Genomic DNA, 12,299 nt, shown 5'->3' on the forward strand with positions numbered 1-12,299 from the left:
GCTTATTCTCTGCTGAGATTTTCCATAGCTAGAGCCTGGATAAAAACTATAAACCCACAGGACGTTTCTTTCAGTAGGTAAGTGATTCATAGAGGGTGATTTCTGGACGTGTTTATTCTGAAGTCACTTTTGCCGCTTTCGGGAGCTTTGTGCAGGAGCGCAAGGCGGTGGGGCATTGTATACATTCCAGGGCTAAGAATAGGCACATATGGGCTTCTCACTGTTATCACATGTGACGCCGCCGTTGCCTTTTGCAATGACCTGGCCGGTACTGAGCATGCCCAAGTGGTGTTTTTCTGGCAAATGTTTACATATAATAAATAGACACGGAGAGGAAAGTTCACTTATAAAAGTCCTGGCTGTCCGTTTGGAAACAGCAACAGGACCCTGTCCTAAAGTGCCTGGGAACTCGAGAAGCCTGTAAACAGTCTGCAATGCCTTGCGCTAGGTGATGCACTGTCACGTATTTTCATGGAGAAAGAAGGGCCTCCAGGGCTCCTGGTGTGGCAGATCGTGTCTCCACCTTATGGACAGGCCTGGGGAGCACCTGCCCGTTGTGGTCTGAGCTGGTGGGTGGGTGGGAGATGTTGGTGGACAGGGACTCCATACCCAGGGCCCCTAGTGTGGGCAGGGAGAAACAGAGATAGAAGTTCTCTCTTGGAGCAATTTATGCCCCTTGATACTTCATACAGAAAATAACAGGTTGTGGCTTTTTCTGTGAGGACTTCAGCTCTCTGAAACCCTTAGCAAAGAAACATTGCAGGTGCCTTGATGAAGGTGAGCGTTGTGGGTGGGAAAAGTGGATCAGTTTGTTGAAGTGAGGGCAGCAAGCTAGAAAATCACCTGAGGTGGCCAGTCCCAGGGTGGCACATGGCTCCCCACTGCAGACACCTCGTTTGGGCCTTTAACTGCAGATGTCTGCAAGTGAACGAAGTGTCTGAGCTCCCCTTGCAGCTCCTGTGGCCTGGTCAATACAGCCTCAGAGTTATCCAGGTGACCAACAAGCACCACCTGTGTTTGGGTGGGTGAATCGTCCTCCAGGCACCTCTGACTAAATCTCCACAGGCTGTAGGTGCTCAGCTGCCTTGGTCATGTGTAGGTGTCTGTTTGACACTACCACACAGGTATCTGCGATGATGAGCCTAAATCCATTCCCAGGGCTTGGATCAGTTGAGCACTTCATGCCACCAGAGGATCCTCCACATCCCCGACTGGCCCCACAGAAGGGCCAGGATCTCCAGCAGGTCCTGTGTAATGTGTCCCATCTCTGTGCCGATATTCTGGGCATTTCAGGAAAAACGGCATTGGCTGCCCCGTGGGTGACTGATGCGGGCCCCTTGTCAACGCTGCAGTTCCTGCCTTTGTTTTGGGATGGGACTGGATCCAAAACACCGCTCCTAAGCGCTGCAGCTAGAGGGAAATACAAGGTTAAAGCACGACTTCTTCTCATGTTCTCAAAGCCAAGGCTCACTGGTGAGTCATGTCTGCGTCTGGTCACCACGAGGCAGATAAACGAAAATCACTGGGAGCCGCTGTGCCCTCGTGTCAACCCCCGTGTGGTGTTAGCCTCTGCAGCCCTCCGTGCACTCCTGCCTCCACACCATGTCCCAGCAGAGACCGTGGGGATGGGGGCAGCCCTGTTCTCTAAAAACAGCAGCTTTGCATGACAGGCTGTGCCATATGTGGCCTTTCCCAGGGACTTCGTCACCCGGCCTAGCAACATGGTAACATGCCTGAAGGCCAGCCGAGCCCTGAAGGCTCGGCCCCATGTCAGGGACGGGCTGGAGTAGGCCTGGCGTACCTTCCTGGAGGCTGTGGCATCTCCCCTCCCTGCACAGCCTGCGTCCATGCCCGGCCAAGTGAGGCGAGGGAGGCGAAGGGAATGAGCACAGGGCTTGTCTTGATGGGTCACTGTCAGGGTGCACATGGCAACGTGCAGCCGCTTCCCTCTCCTCGACCAGGGCACGGGCTGGAGGACAGCGCTGGGGAGAACGCGCCCTCCCCTCCATCGCTGCCTCACCAGCTGGCCAGGATCTCGCTGTAAATATTTAGAGTGGCATTAAGAACCCGAAGGAGAATTTCTCTCTCCTCGTCCAGAGAACATTAGCTACCCAAACAAAACGCCCTCTCGCTTTCTTTCTTGCTCTGTATGTATACGCTCTTGTCGCGGCCCGTTTTGATGATTGATGTAGCTTTATGTCTCTGTCTGGCTTGGACTCTTTGCTGCCTGTTTAGTTCTTTCTCTTGTTGGCAGTGGCTGTGGATTATTTTTTTAACCCTTAAAGAAACAAATGACACTCTCTGACTTCACTGATGACACTGCTTTATGGGGTCGGGGAAGGGTAGGTGGCATGTTCTGCTTTAGATACTGATAAATTTGGCATTTATTTAGAAGATCCCAGGCTTGAAGGTTTTGTACAGTTATGCAAACTCCTGCTAGCACAGAGTACAGTGTGTGCTGTTTGAAAAGCTTATTGCTCTCGGTGTGTGTATGTGTGTGTGCCGCTCCCTGCTCCATCCCCACACAGGTCCCTGCCAATTTGGGGCCGAGACTCCCAAGCAATGAAGCTCCCACTGCCTGCTCTCTTCTTTCCTTCCCAGAGCTTATGGTTTCAGACACATCTCCAACCAAATGGAGATGCTTAGCTAGGATTTCCTTTGTAAATAAACTAGAAATCATTTTTTTCATGGTACATTTTAGAACAGCATGCCCCGTATGGCCCCTATTGCTGTAGCATACGTTAGAATTTAATGCTTTTTCCCTCATGACCGCTGGTAAGAGAAGGCAGAGCTGTTTCTTCTGTGGGGCAGTGTAACTTGTCTGACAAAGTCTGCTCCTGAGTGAATCCTTGAGGCAGGTTCCCTAGGTTAGCATGCTAGTCATCGAGCCAGCCTCACAAAGGCTTAAGTGGTCTTTTTTTTTAGGATGATGGGATATTGTGCTAACCATGCAGTGGGATATTGCATAGATAATGGTGACTGGTCTGAACACTGTGTGCAGATGGGAAGTGGGTTTGTTGGCAGGTTATGTCACCTAATGGCACCATGTGACTTGATGCTGCAGGTCCCCCATGCTCCCAAGGAAGGCTGGAGCCATTGGGGTTGTTAAAAACAGCGACTCTCTGCAGCCTCCAGCTTATGAAATCCTTCAGTTGTCAGTTTCTAGGACACAGAAATGTCTACAAAGGAACAAGCACTCTGCTGCAATGCTGTATACTCACACTGTTCCTTCTGCTCTGAAGTGTTTAGGAGTGCTCAGTTTTGGGATTAGGGTGGTTGAATCTTTGATCTGACCCAGAGTAGCTCTTCTTATGTTCTAGTTTAATGGGATGATGAAACGCCTATTATGCACTACTCTGCACTAAGCAGCAGAGTGGAAAAACGCTGTAATCTAATCAGCCAGCAGACAGGTGCACGGAGAGGATTGGTGATGTCAGACAACTTCTAAAACTCATACGCTGATCCTATTACAATTCAGGTGAAAATGAACAAATACGGATAAGGAGAAAGGCAGAGAGTCCACTGAGCTTATTCAGTGGTATGTGCACCACCTTGATGACTACCAGACACAAAGAACTGGGATAGTTCTCTGCCCCTTGTCCAAAATTTGCACTCTAAATAGGCAGGGCAAGAGAAGAAAATATTCCTTATTATGGTCTTTATAAGACAGGGAGATGTAACAAAACCCAGGATTATCATTCCTCGTCATAAAAAGAGAAAATTACAGGGATCACAATTAATCAGATGCCATGAGCATGGGGAGATGCCCCAGGCAGTGGCTGCAGCCGGCCGTGGTTCCAGCATCCAGCCCAGGCTGGGAGAGCGGCCAGCACTGCCTGGGATGCCGCCTGCACTGGCATGGAGCTTGGTCAGTGGGTACCTGACACCATTTTGTATCTTACAAGCTGGAGGGGAGAGAAATATGTGAGCAGAAAGGAAGGCTAATGATATGGGGAATTAGTAGATATATGTATCACATATTTATTACATATAAACATGTGTAATTAATATCTATAGTGAAAAAAAGAGCAAAGATATGTCTATACTAGCAAATTAGTATCAAGAGATAGCATGGATAGGGACCCTTTACTCAACACATACGTCTTAACCAGCTGATAGCACCAGGAGACCTAACTCCATACATGATGTCTGGGCCAGATCCATGAAGGAAATGTTTCCTCGAGGCCAGCACTGGGTTTTGGAGTCACCCCGATACTCCTCATTGAAGCATCCTCCCCGAGCCCTGTCCAAGTCCAGCCTGAGCTGAGTGTGGATTTACTATTTGGCTTACTGAATTGGGAAAACAGACATTTGATCCTATCTTCTAGCTCCCTGGTTAACATCTTAGGTTCACCGAAGGCAACAAAACTCCCCATGCCAGCAAACAGCAGAGAAGATGTTGAAAAGTAAACAGAATCCAAACTGAATACAGGGAATTGGTGGAGAATCATATGTGACAATGAGATGAAGTCCTTTGTGTTACTTCAGGCAACAGGAATACAATGGCAATTCCATGTGGCACTGCCAGGTATGGTCTCCTGCTCACAAACACCCTAATTCTCCTAGAGTCGTTGGAAGATGTGGGTTGGAGAGACCCTGGAAGCTCACCTAGCAGGGCTACCCTCTACGTTAGATAAGGTTGCTCAGGGATTCCGGTTGAATTTTGGAAGCTTTGAAAGATGGAAAATTCACAACCTCTCTGGGCACCCTCTCTGGGCACCTGGTCTTCTTCCTCTTTTGTAAGCCCAGATACCTTTATGATCCTTCTCTCTCATTTCTCTTTGACTACTGCATTACTCATTTTCTGTTTAGCTGCTCAGTAAACATGATTTTACCAGGTGCCCTACCGCTACTGCTGTCATTCACGTTGGTGTGATACTTGGTCCTGATCTAAGGCTTAGTTTAAGACCCGATTAAATCTGGATTCAGTTCTGATCTTGTGGGCTGGGTGATGGACTGTATCTGTAGATACTGGTCTTGGAATTTGAACTTGGATTTTGAACCCGTGACCTAAACTTTTGTCAGAGGCATGGGAACAAGTTTTACAGCTTTGGAGACTCAGAGCAACTTCACAAGTGTCACAGCCATCACTGCATGTATTGTGTACAGATAGACAGATAGATGAACATAGTGTGTAATTCAGTGATGACTTTGCCCCGGTATGTGTGGGTGTGAAGATGCGTGGGCTCCTGGCTTGGTTTCAGGCCAATCTCTAATTAAAGAGTGAGAGATTAAGATGAAAGCAATTGTACTCTTCCTTCTTTAGTCAGAATGACCTACTAGCATTAATTAAAACAATCTGCAGGCAAAAATAAATTTGGCTGCCAAAATTATGCACTTCACATTAAATAAGTACATAGCTTGGTTTAAAGGGTGCTGAACTCCTAGAGGTTTCACAGAAACCAATCATATAGCTTTGGGCACTCTTGCTTGAATATTTCAAAACAAATCCTTTGCCTAAACCAGCTCCTTCATGTGCATTTCAGACAACCATGTCTTTTTGTTCCAACTACATCATTTGAGAATGGGTACCTGCCAGCTTATCTTGGACAGAACACACGGTGTGACCTGGAAAGGATAAAATATCACCAGCAACACTGGACACCTAAGTAGATTATTCATGTATCCTTTCTATAGTCTCTGATTACAATAGCCCCATGGCAACAGCAAGAAGGAGACAGACAGATCCTGCTCTGCTTCACTCTTTCTGGGTCTGAAAATTAAAGACTTTGATAAAGTCAAATCCAGCATCATATGGTTCATTTCAGGTTTGGTATCTGCCTCTGATATTTTTAGGTTACTGAAATGTTGTCAAAGGAGGATCAGACCTCTAAAATGCGGGGACATCCTGTTACACCTGTGTGATACACAAATCCTACAAGCTCTCCATCTTTCCCATTGTCCATTTATTTTGCCCTGTCTTTACGGACTATAAGTAGATGTCCAGATACTACCACTGTGACGTTGATACAAGCAGGGAAAAACAGGTCCCATTCTTCAAAAATGCTATTTTCAATGGAAATTAGATGTCAAAGTACCTCTGAGAATTTAGGTCTGAAAGATCTTTCCCCTGACAGTGTAGTGCATGCAGAAGAGGGAAGGGGCCAAACATGAAAAAGAGCTCACAAGTCCATCTCCTTGACCCAGATTCTCTTCTCTCAGTTCTTATTTGTCAGGCCCTCTCATGTTACCATTTCTCTACATCTTCTATCATATGATTATAAGATTTTAGGGTAATTCAGGGTGGAAGGGACCTCAGGTGGTTTCTCATCTGACCCTCTGCTCAAAGCAGGGTCAGCCATGAGATCAGACCATGTTGTTCTGTCATGGTTTTACCCAGTTGGGTCTTGGAAACCTCCAAGGACAGAGACTGTGCAACTGTCCTGAGGTCCATGTCTAGCTCTGTAGGAACAACGTTTTCCTGACGGACAGATCCACCTCATGAAGTCCTGTCTCTTCCCCAGCCATTCTCCTGTGCCATATCTCAGGAGGTGGTGCTAACGTGGACTGCAATTCCTTATCTCCTTCATGGTATAACGTAGGAGGTGACGATGCTGAGGCAGGAACTCACAGACAGGGAAATCACTCCAACCTTCCTTTTTGATAGCGGGATTTTTCTCAGGCTTGACTTAAATCATTAATTCACAGCCCACAGGTTGTTTAAAGAGCTGTAATAATAGGTTGAAAAGAAATTTCTATCCATTCTCTCTTGGCAGGACTGTCATGGCATGACATGGCACCCTTCAAATTGGGGGAAAAAAGCAGGGAAAGATCAAGGATAATCTTTGGAAATAAATAAAGGCAGTAAGTCTACCCAGAAGAAATCATGACAAAATAAAGATTCCTCCACATATGCAGACACAAAGAGGCCAATTTAGATTTAGTTTTTTAACGTGTCTTTATTGCTTAAGGACATTTGGCGAGATAGCCATAACATAAACCTCACGTCCAGCTTTACTTGGCAACATGTTTCCCAGCTGGAAAGAAAATAAATTGGATTTTTTTTCTTTGTGCTAATGCCACATTTTTTGGATGCTATTTTGGAAACTAATCAAGAGGTGGCTGCTCAGCATGCTTCTTCTTTCTTGATGGCTTTTTAGTGCAAAATAGCCAGCAGCAACTTTCTGAAATCTCCAGAGGTATCAGAACGGACAGCTTCAGTTAACGACTTCTTGTACATTTGCTGGAACTTCCCCTTTATTTCTGGCAGGTCGGTCTGAGGAGACACCAAGAGTTTCTGTAGAAGACTGGGACGTGCTTTGTGCAATGTGCCCTGTTTCTACGAGGGACCCCGGGGTCTGATCCAAGGTCCACTGCTGCCAGTGGAAGGAGAAGGGGAGAAAGCAGGAGGTCCAAAAACCTTGGACCCAGCTTAATAGTGGGACTTGAGGTAAGCCCATGTCAGATGGTGTGTGGTGAGGGGTACGGGCCTGTGTGGAGAGCCATGCTGGGGTGGCTGGGGGCATCTTTGCCTGGTGCTCAGCAGTGTTGTGTGGGCACAGTGTTGGTGCCAGGCAAGCACACAGATCACTGCATGCTCCTGAGGCCACTCTGGTGGCAAGAAGGAGTATCACTTCCAGAAGTATGTTTAAAAGACAGTTTTGTTCCACCCACCACGGTAATTTTCTGGTTACTGCGTGGGGAGAATGAAATGCCTTGTCTTGAGCTTTCCTCTGAAAAGGTACCCATGGCACGGTCCTGATCTTTATCACTGGTTTTGAAACATTCTCATAGTTAAACCACATCTTAACAAAGAGACTACACTGGCGACTAATTTCTCACACTATTGATCATTTAAATGTAGGTTCTCCTTGTCCATGTGAACAACTTCTCTGTGTCAAGACTGGAACAGCCCTGAGGTTATACAATCTCAACAGTTTATATGGAAGGAAGAGTTAAAGACTGTGTTTATGATCTCAAATGCCTTGTGCAGTTTTGTGCTTTTTAAAATTACAATTATCTCCTTTGGCTCTTAATTTTTCTTCCCTCCTTCCCATCTGCTTTTTCCCAGCTGGAATCCAAGAGAATTGGTGACATATGTTTATTAGAAACTGTCAATTTGGGAACTGCTGCTTTATCATTACTTAACTAGGAATTTACACATCTTCTTGGGACCAGACTTCCCCATGGACCAATTTTATTTAGGTACAGTTGACTCCACTTGAAATTTCCTGTATGCTTTCTGTTTTTTTTTTTTTTTTTTTCCAAAACAGAATTAGATGCAATACCAAAATTAGAGTTGCCTAGGTACAAAAGCAGAGTGTGACCTCTGGTGTCATTGGTCTGGAAGGGGTTGGCTGAGCACACGATCTACCAGGGCTCACTGTACCCTCTAAGTCTGTGTTTCTCCCAGAGCTGATGGTATTACAGTATTGCAGGTCGCAGGGTGTCCTACCTCGGCCCTGGTCACAAGGACGCGAATTAAGGTCTCTTCGTCAGTCCCAGCTCCCTTCATTGACTTGTGCAGAAGTGTAGCAAAGTAACCTGGGCAGTCTTTGGCGCAGCTGACTAGAAAAGAGTAAGAAACTTCATTACACTTGCACATTTACACTTTGTCATACATCTTCAATGAGAAGGAAACGAATAAGAAAGAAGGAAAACTCTTTAGGGTTTATGATCCTGCAGACATATGAGCTGGTTGGGCTCTTGTTCTGTAACTGGCCCCTAACAGTATGTAAGGAGAAGGTTTGGGGTCTGAATGGGGGAATACATTTCTCCACAGGGAAAGCATATTACTCAGTGAAATGATCTGCATTGAATATGCTGCCATTCCACTGTGAAAATGAAATGGATGAGCCTGAGCATTTGCCTATCTGGAGATCTCCTTGCCCATCTCTTCTCGGGGTACTTGCTCACTCCACAGCTCAGAGGGGGAAGATTTGGGAGAGCCCAGATCCACACAGATAAAATCAATACCGGTAAGCCTACTAAAGCCAGGGTACATGTGTAAATAAATACTGGTGACAGTCACTCCCAGTGTCAAATGGCTGTCAGGGACCCTGTATGTTTTGGTGGTAGCCTGATAGCACAGCGCTAATGGTGCCCAGGCATCAGCTGGAAGTTATCAGCAGACACAGCCTCAGGGGCAGCTCGGAGCTGGTCACCCTGTTTCAGAGGGCAAAAAAAATAGCCTTGTGGAGAGGAGCTTTTATTTCTAAAACTAAGGGCTCCAAATCATTACTGAAACCTGGTTCTTCTTTTCCTAGCAGGTAAGTAAGCTTCAGTTGAAGGCTATCTCAATAGCTGTCACCTACATACAGAACCCCAAGAATGAGGGCAAGATGGGGGAAAGAACTAAAAATGAAAGCTCTCAACACTTTTTTACCAAGAGTGAGGTAAGCCTTCTCCAGATCTCCAGATGTTTCACTTTTAATGGATTCTTCTATGTCTTTCCCACACACCTAGAGGGACAACAAAAAGTAGCCATCAGAGCTGCTGTCTGCACAAGCCGTCCCACTGCCATAAAACCAGCATCAGCTTTAGGACACAATGGCAAAAGGCCAGTTCAGATCCTTTTGAGACTTTCCAAGGGAGCAATTCAAGGGTAAGTGAAGATCCTTTCTGGTGTAAGTGCTCACATATCCGCTGGCACCAAGAAAAGAGGGACTACAAGGTCCGTTAAGGCACAACAGTTAGATAACCTAAATCAAGCAAGTTGTACTGATACCCGAGGGCTTCTAGGACAAACAAGTTGTGGCTTCTTCTTGAGCAACCCCAAGCAAAGGAGAAATTCTCTGAGTTCCCTCTAACCCCTTTATCAAGCTCTGGATGGCTTCCACACAAAGAAGATAAATTTTGGAACTTTACCAGCTCTATGAAGTTTTGTTACTTATTGTCTTTGGCTGCTCAGGGAAAGCTTACAAGCACTGCAGTTGTTCCCTAGTTTTTGTATTACTCTGTAGGAAAGGGGAAAAACAGACTGCTACTTCAAAACAGAGTTCATCCTGACCTTTGTGGATTTTGCAAACCTCAAAGCCTTTTACTTTGCTCTGTTTTGCTGTTAGGATGGTCCTGCATGGCTCAAAACTCAAGTGGACTTTAGATCAGGCCTAGGAGACCGCAGGTACAAAGCAGCAGTAGGTATCTTGTGAGGTTCTGCAAGTGCCAGCCTGGTGTAGACCCGGCCCTACTTATCTTAACCAAACGTGGAGAAGGACTCAAGTTCTTGTCTTGGCCCCCTTCTCCTTCAAATGCATCCAGGCAGGATGTGGTGGCTTGGTTTGGGCAACCTGATCTGCTTGGCTTTATGAATCCAAAAGCCAAGGTAGCTTGGAACCCCTGGGGTTTGCAGTACTATGAAGAACTACCAGTTAGCGACTGTTGCTGTTCTTCTGCCAGCAGCAAACCAAAAGTTGGATTAAGCTGCCAACATTTTTCCAGCTAAGGGTTCCTTATTGTGCTGACACTGAAATATGGCCATGACTGAAGTTTTTTCCATCTCCAGTGCTTAGGGTTACGGTTTTCTGATGAACTCAGTCATCCTACGAAGTTCAGGACTGTGAGCCAGAGGCTGGAGGTGGGGCCCTCTCCTGAGAATAAATGTCACTGCCGAGCTTCCACCTTTCTGCCAGGAGAAGGACCTTGGATCTCCCATTGCTTGGACTTTCACAGGTCAATTCCAGGCAAAAGGCATCAGCGGAGGTAGGCTCCAGGCCCAGCCATGAGGAAAATGTCCCTGATGGGTGACACCAGGAGAAGCAGCAGACAGATGGGATCCTGCTACCTTAGTTTGCCTTTTGCTCGGAGATAGAGGAGAGCACAGCAAAGTCCTTGCACCAGCTGTCTGCTCAGGGAGGGCAGAGAGGAAGAGGCTAGAGGTGTGCCTCTGCCCTGGCAGAAGGGCTGAGGATGAGTGCAATGGGGAGGTTGGAAGAGGCACTCCCAGAGACATCAAGGTCTCAGGAGTAGGCCAGGGACTGACCTGGCACACACTCACCCATCTGTGTGCCTTCCCCACTGCCCCCAAAAGGTCAGGCCACTACAGATAAATGGGACAGCCACCACCCAGCCACCACGGCTGTCTCAACCATGTGTCCTGTGGTCTTCAGCAGAGGCACCATGACGTGGTGTGGTGGCAATCAATGGTCTGGTGGGGTATGTTGGTTTGGAAGGGGAAGGTTAAACAGTCAACATGAACGTGTGAAGCAGTGGGACCATGATGAGAGACCCTGCCAGGCTCTGCTTTGGAGGAGAAGTAAAGATCAGAGAGGCAAAGTTCTGCTTCAGGGCAGGAGTTTATGAACATATCTCTTTGCTGGTCCTGCTGCAGGAGTGGGGATACCCACTGTCATGCAGTTGTGGAAAGGAAAGGGCATCACAATCTTTATTTGGTTGGATGTTGTGTGGGCTATGAAAGGGAGTGGGTTCTTCAGTGGCAGAAGCCACAGCTTTTATCCCCGATTTCTTTAAGATCGGGATCCAGTCATATAGAAATATTTTCTGAGATTCATTTAAAAATGGCAAATAAAGGATCACCTGCCCTACATGTTGTCATAGGGTCTGCAAACTACACGTGTGGCCCTGTGCAACCCACATCACAGAAGGGAATAACTCACCTTTTCATAGGCTTGAAAGGTTGCTCTCAGCTGACTGTAGCTTCTCTTTGCTAAGACCACATTGAAAGCCAGCTCCTCTGTTCCCCAGCGGCCTTCTCCTGCCTTAAAGATTGCGTGTCATTTTTTGAAGCACTTGTTTATTCACAGTAGAGACAAAAAGTCAGCTACAGCCCTTGATTCACCACGCTCCAGCCCGTGCACCCCTCACTGCGGCTCTGTACACTGCCCTTGCCTCCGTGCTCGGTGCATTTTGTTGCCTCCCGGGCAGCACATTGCTGAGCAGCACAGCACAACGGGGGGTTTTCTGCAGTTTCACTTACTTTATACAGATCTGTGGCATCTTGCTCAGCGAGCTCTGTGTTGACCTGTTGGTTCTCATCTCGGGTTGCCTACAGAAGAGGACATTACAGCAGGAAAAAAGACCAAGTGCTGGCTACAGTTTGTATTGGGAAGGAGAATGGTAATTTCGAAGCCCTCACAGGTATTCTTGTTATAGTTTTGCTGCCATCTGCTGACAGTCGCCAAGTAATGGGCCACTGTGGCGGCACAGGATCCAACGGTCCAAGTTTACGCCAGACTTGAGAGGTGAAGCCTGAATATTCATCGAGGCAGGGTTTATCTCACAGTTTTATTTGCTCTGTGTTAAGGCCCTAATGACATTGCACATCTGATGCCTCAGGAGCAGGACGGGGATCTCAAGCTTTAGACCATGATCTGGAGATGCTCCTGGATGGCCGCATGGCC

The 12,299-nt window shown here is 47.0% G+C and overlaps 1 protein-coding gene and 1 long non-coding RNA gene across 4 annotated transcripts in view; one reads left to right on the top strand and one right to left on the bottom strand.

Annotated features, from left to right (window-relative positions):
- LOC118252678 (uncharacterized) overlaps positions 1 to 12,299 on the top strand; it is a 16,648-nt gene continuing 4,349 nt past the window's right edge. For 2 of the 3 annotated variants that reach the window (XR_004780209.2, XR_004780207.2), the window contains exons 1-2: positions 1 to 77; positions 7,211 to 7,390. This is a non-coding gene — a long non-coding RNA (uncharacterized LOC118252678). Of the gene's footprint in view, positions 78 to 7,210; positions 7,391 to 8,011; positions 8,146 to 12,299 lie in introns of all 3 variants that reach the window. The other variant, XR_004780208.2, reaches the window with a different exon arrangement.
- The window catches only part of ANXA13 (annexin A13), a 21,652-nt gene continuing 16,449 nt past the window's right edge, over positions 7,097 to 12,299 (bottom strand). Inside the window, exons 8-12 of the mRNA XM_035556200.1 lie at positions 11,876 to 11,944; positions 11,556 to 11,657; positions 9,326 to 9,401; positions 8,396 to 8,508; positions 7,097 to 7,216 (exon numbers count right to left, since the gene is read on the bottom strand). Coding sequence (XP_035412093.1) covers positions 7,097 to 7,216; positions 8,396 to 8,508; positions 9,326 to 9,401; positions 11,556 to 11,657; positions 11,876 to 11,944 — 480 coding nt within the window. The remainder of the gene's footprint in view (positions 7,217 to 8,395; positions 8,509 to 9,325; positions 9,402 to 11,555; positions 11,658 to 11,875; positions 11,945 to 12,299) is intronic.

Source organism: Cygnus atratus, chromosome 2 (genome assembly GCF_013377495.2).
Source record: "Cygnus atratus isolate AKBS03 ecotype Queensland, Australia chromosome 2, CAtr_DNAZoo_HiC_assembly, whole genome shotgun sequence".
In the NCBI taxonomy this organism is placed as follows: Eukaryota; Metazoa; Chordata; class Aves; order Anseriformes; family Anatidae; genus Cygnus; species Cygnus atratus.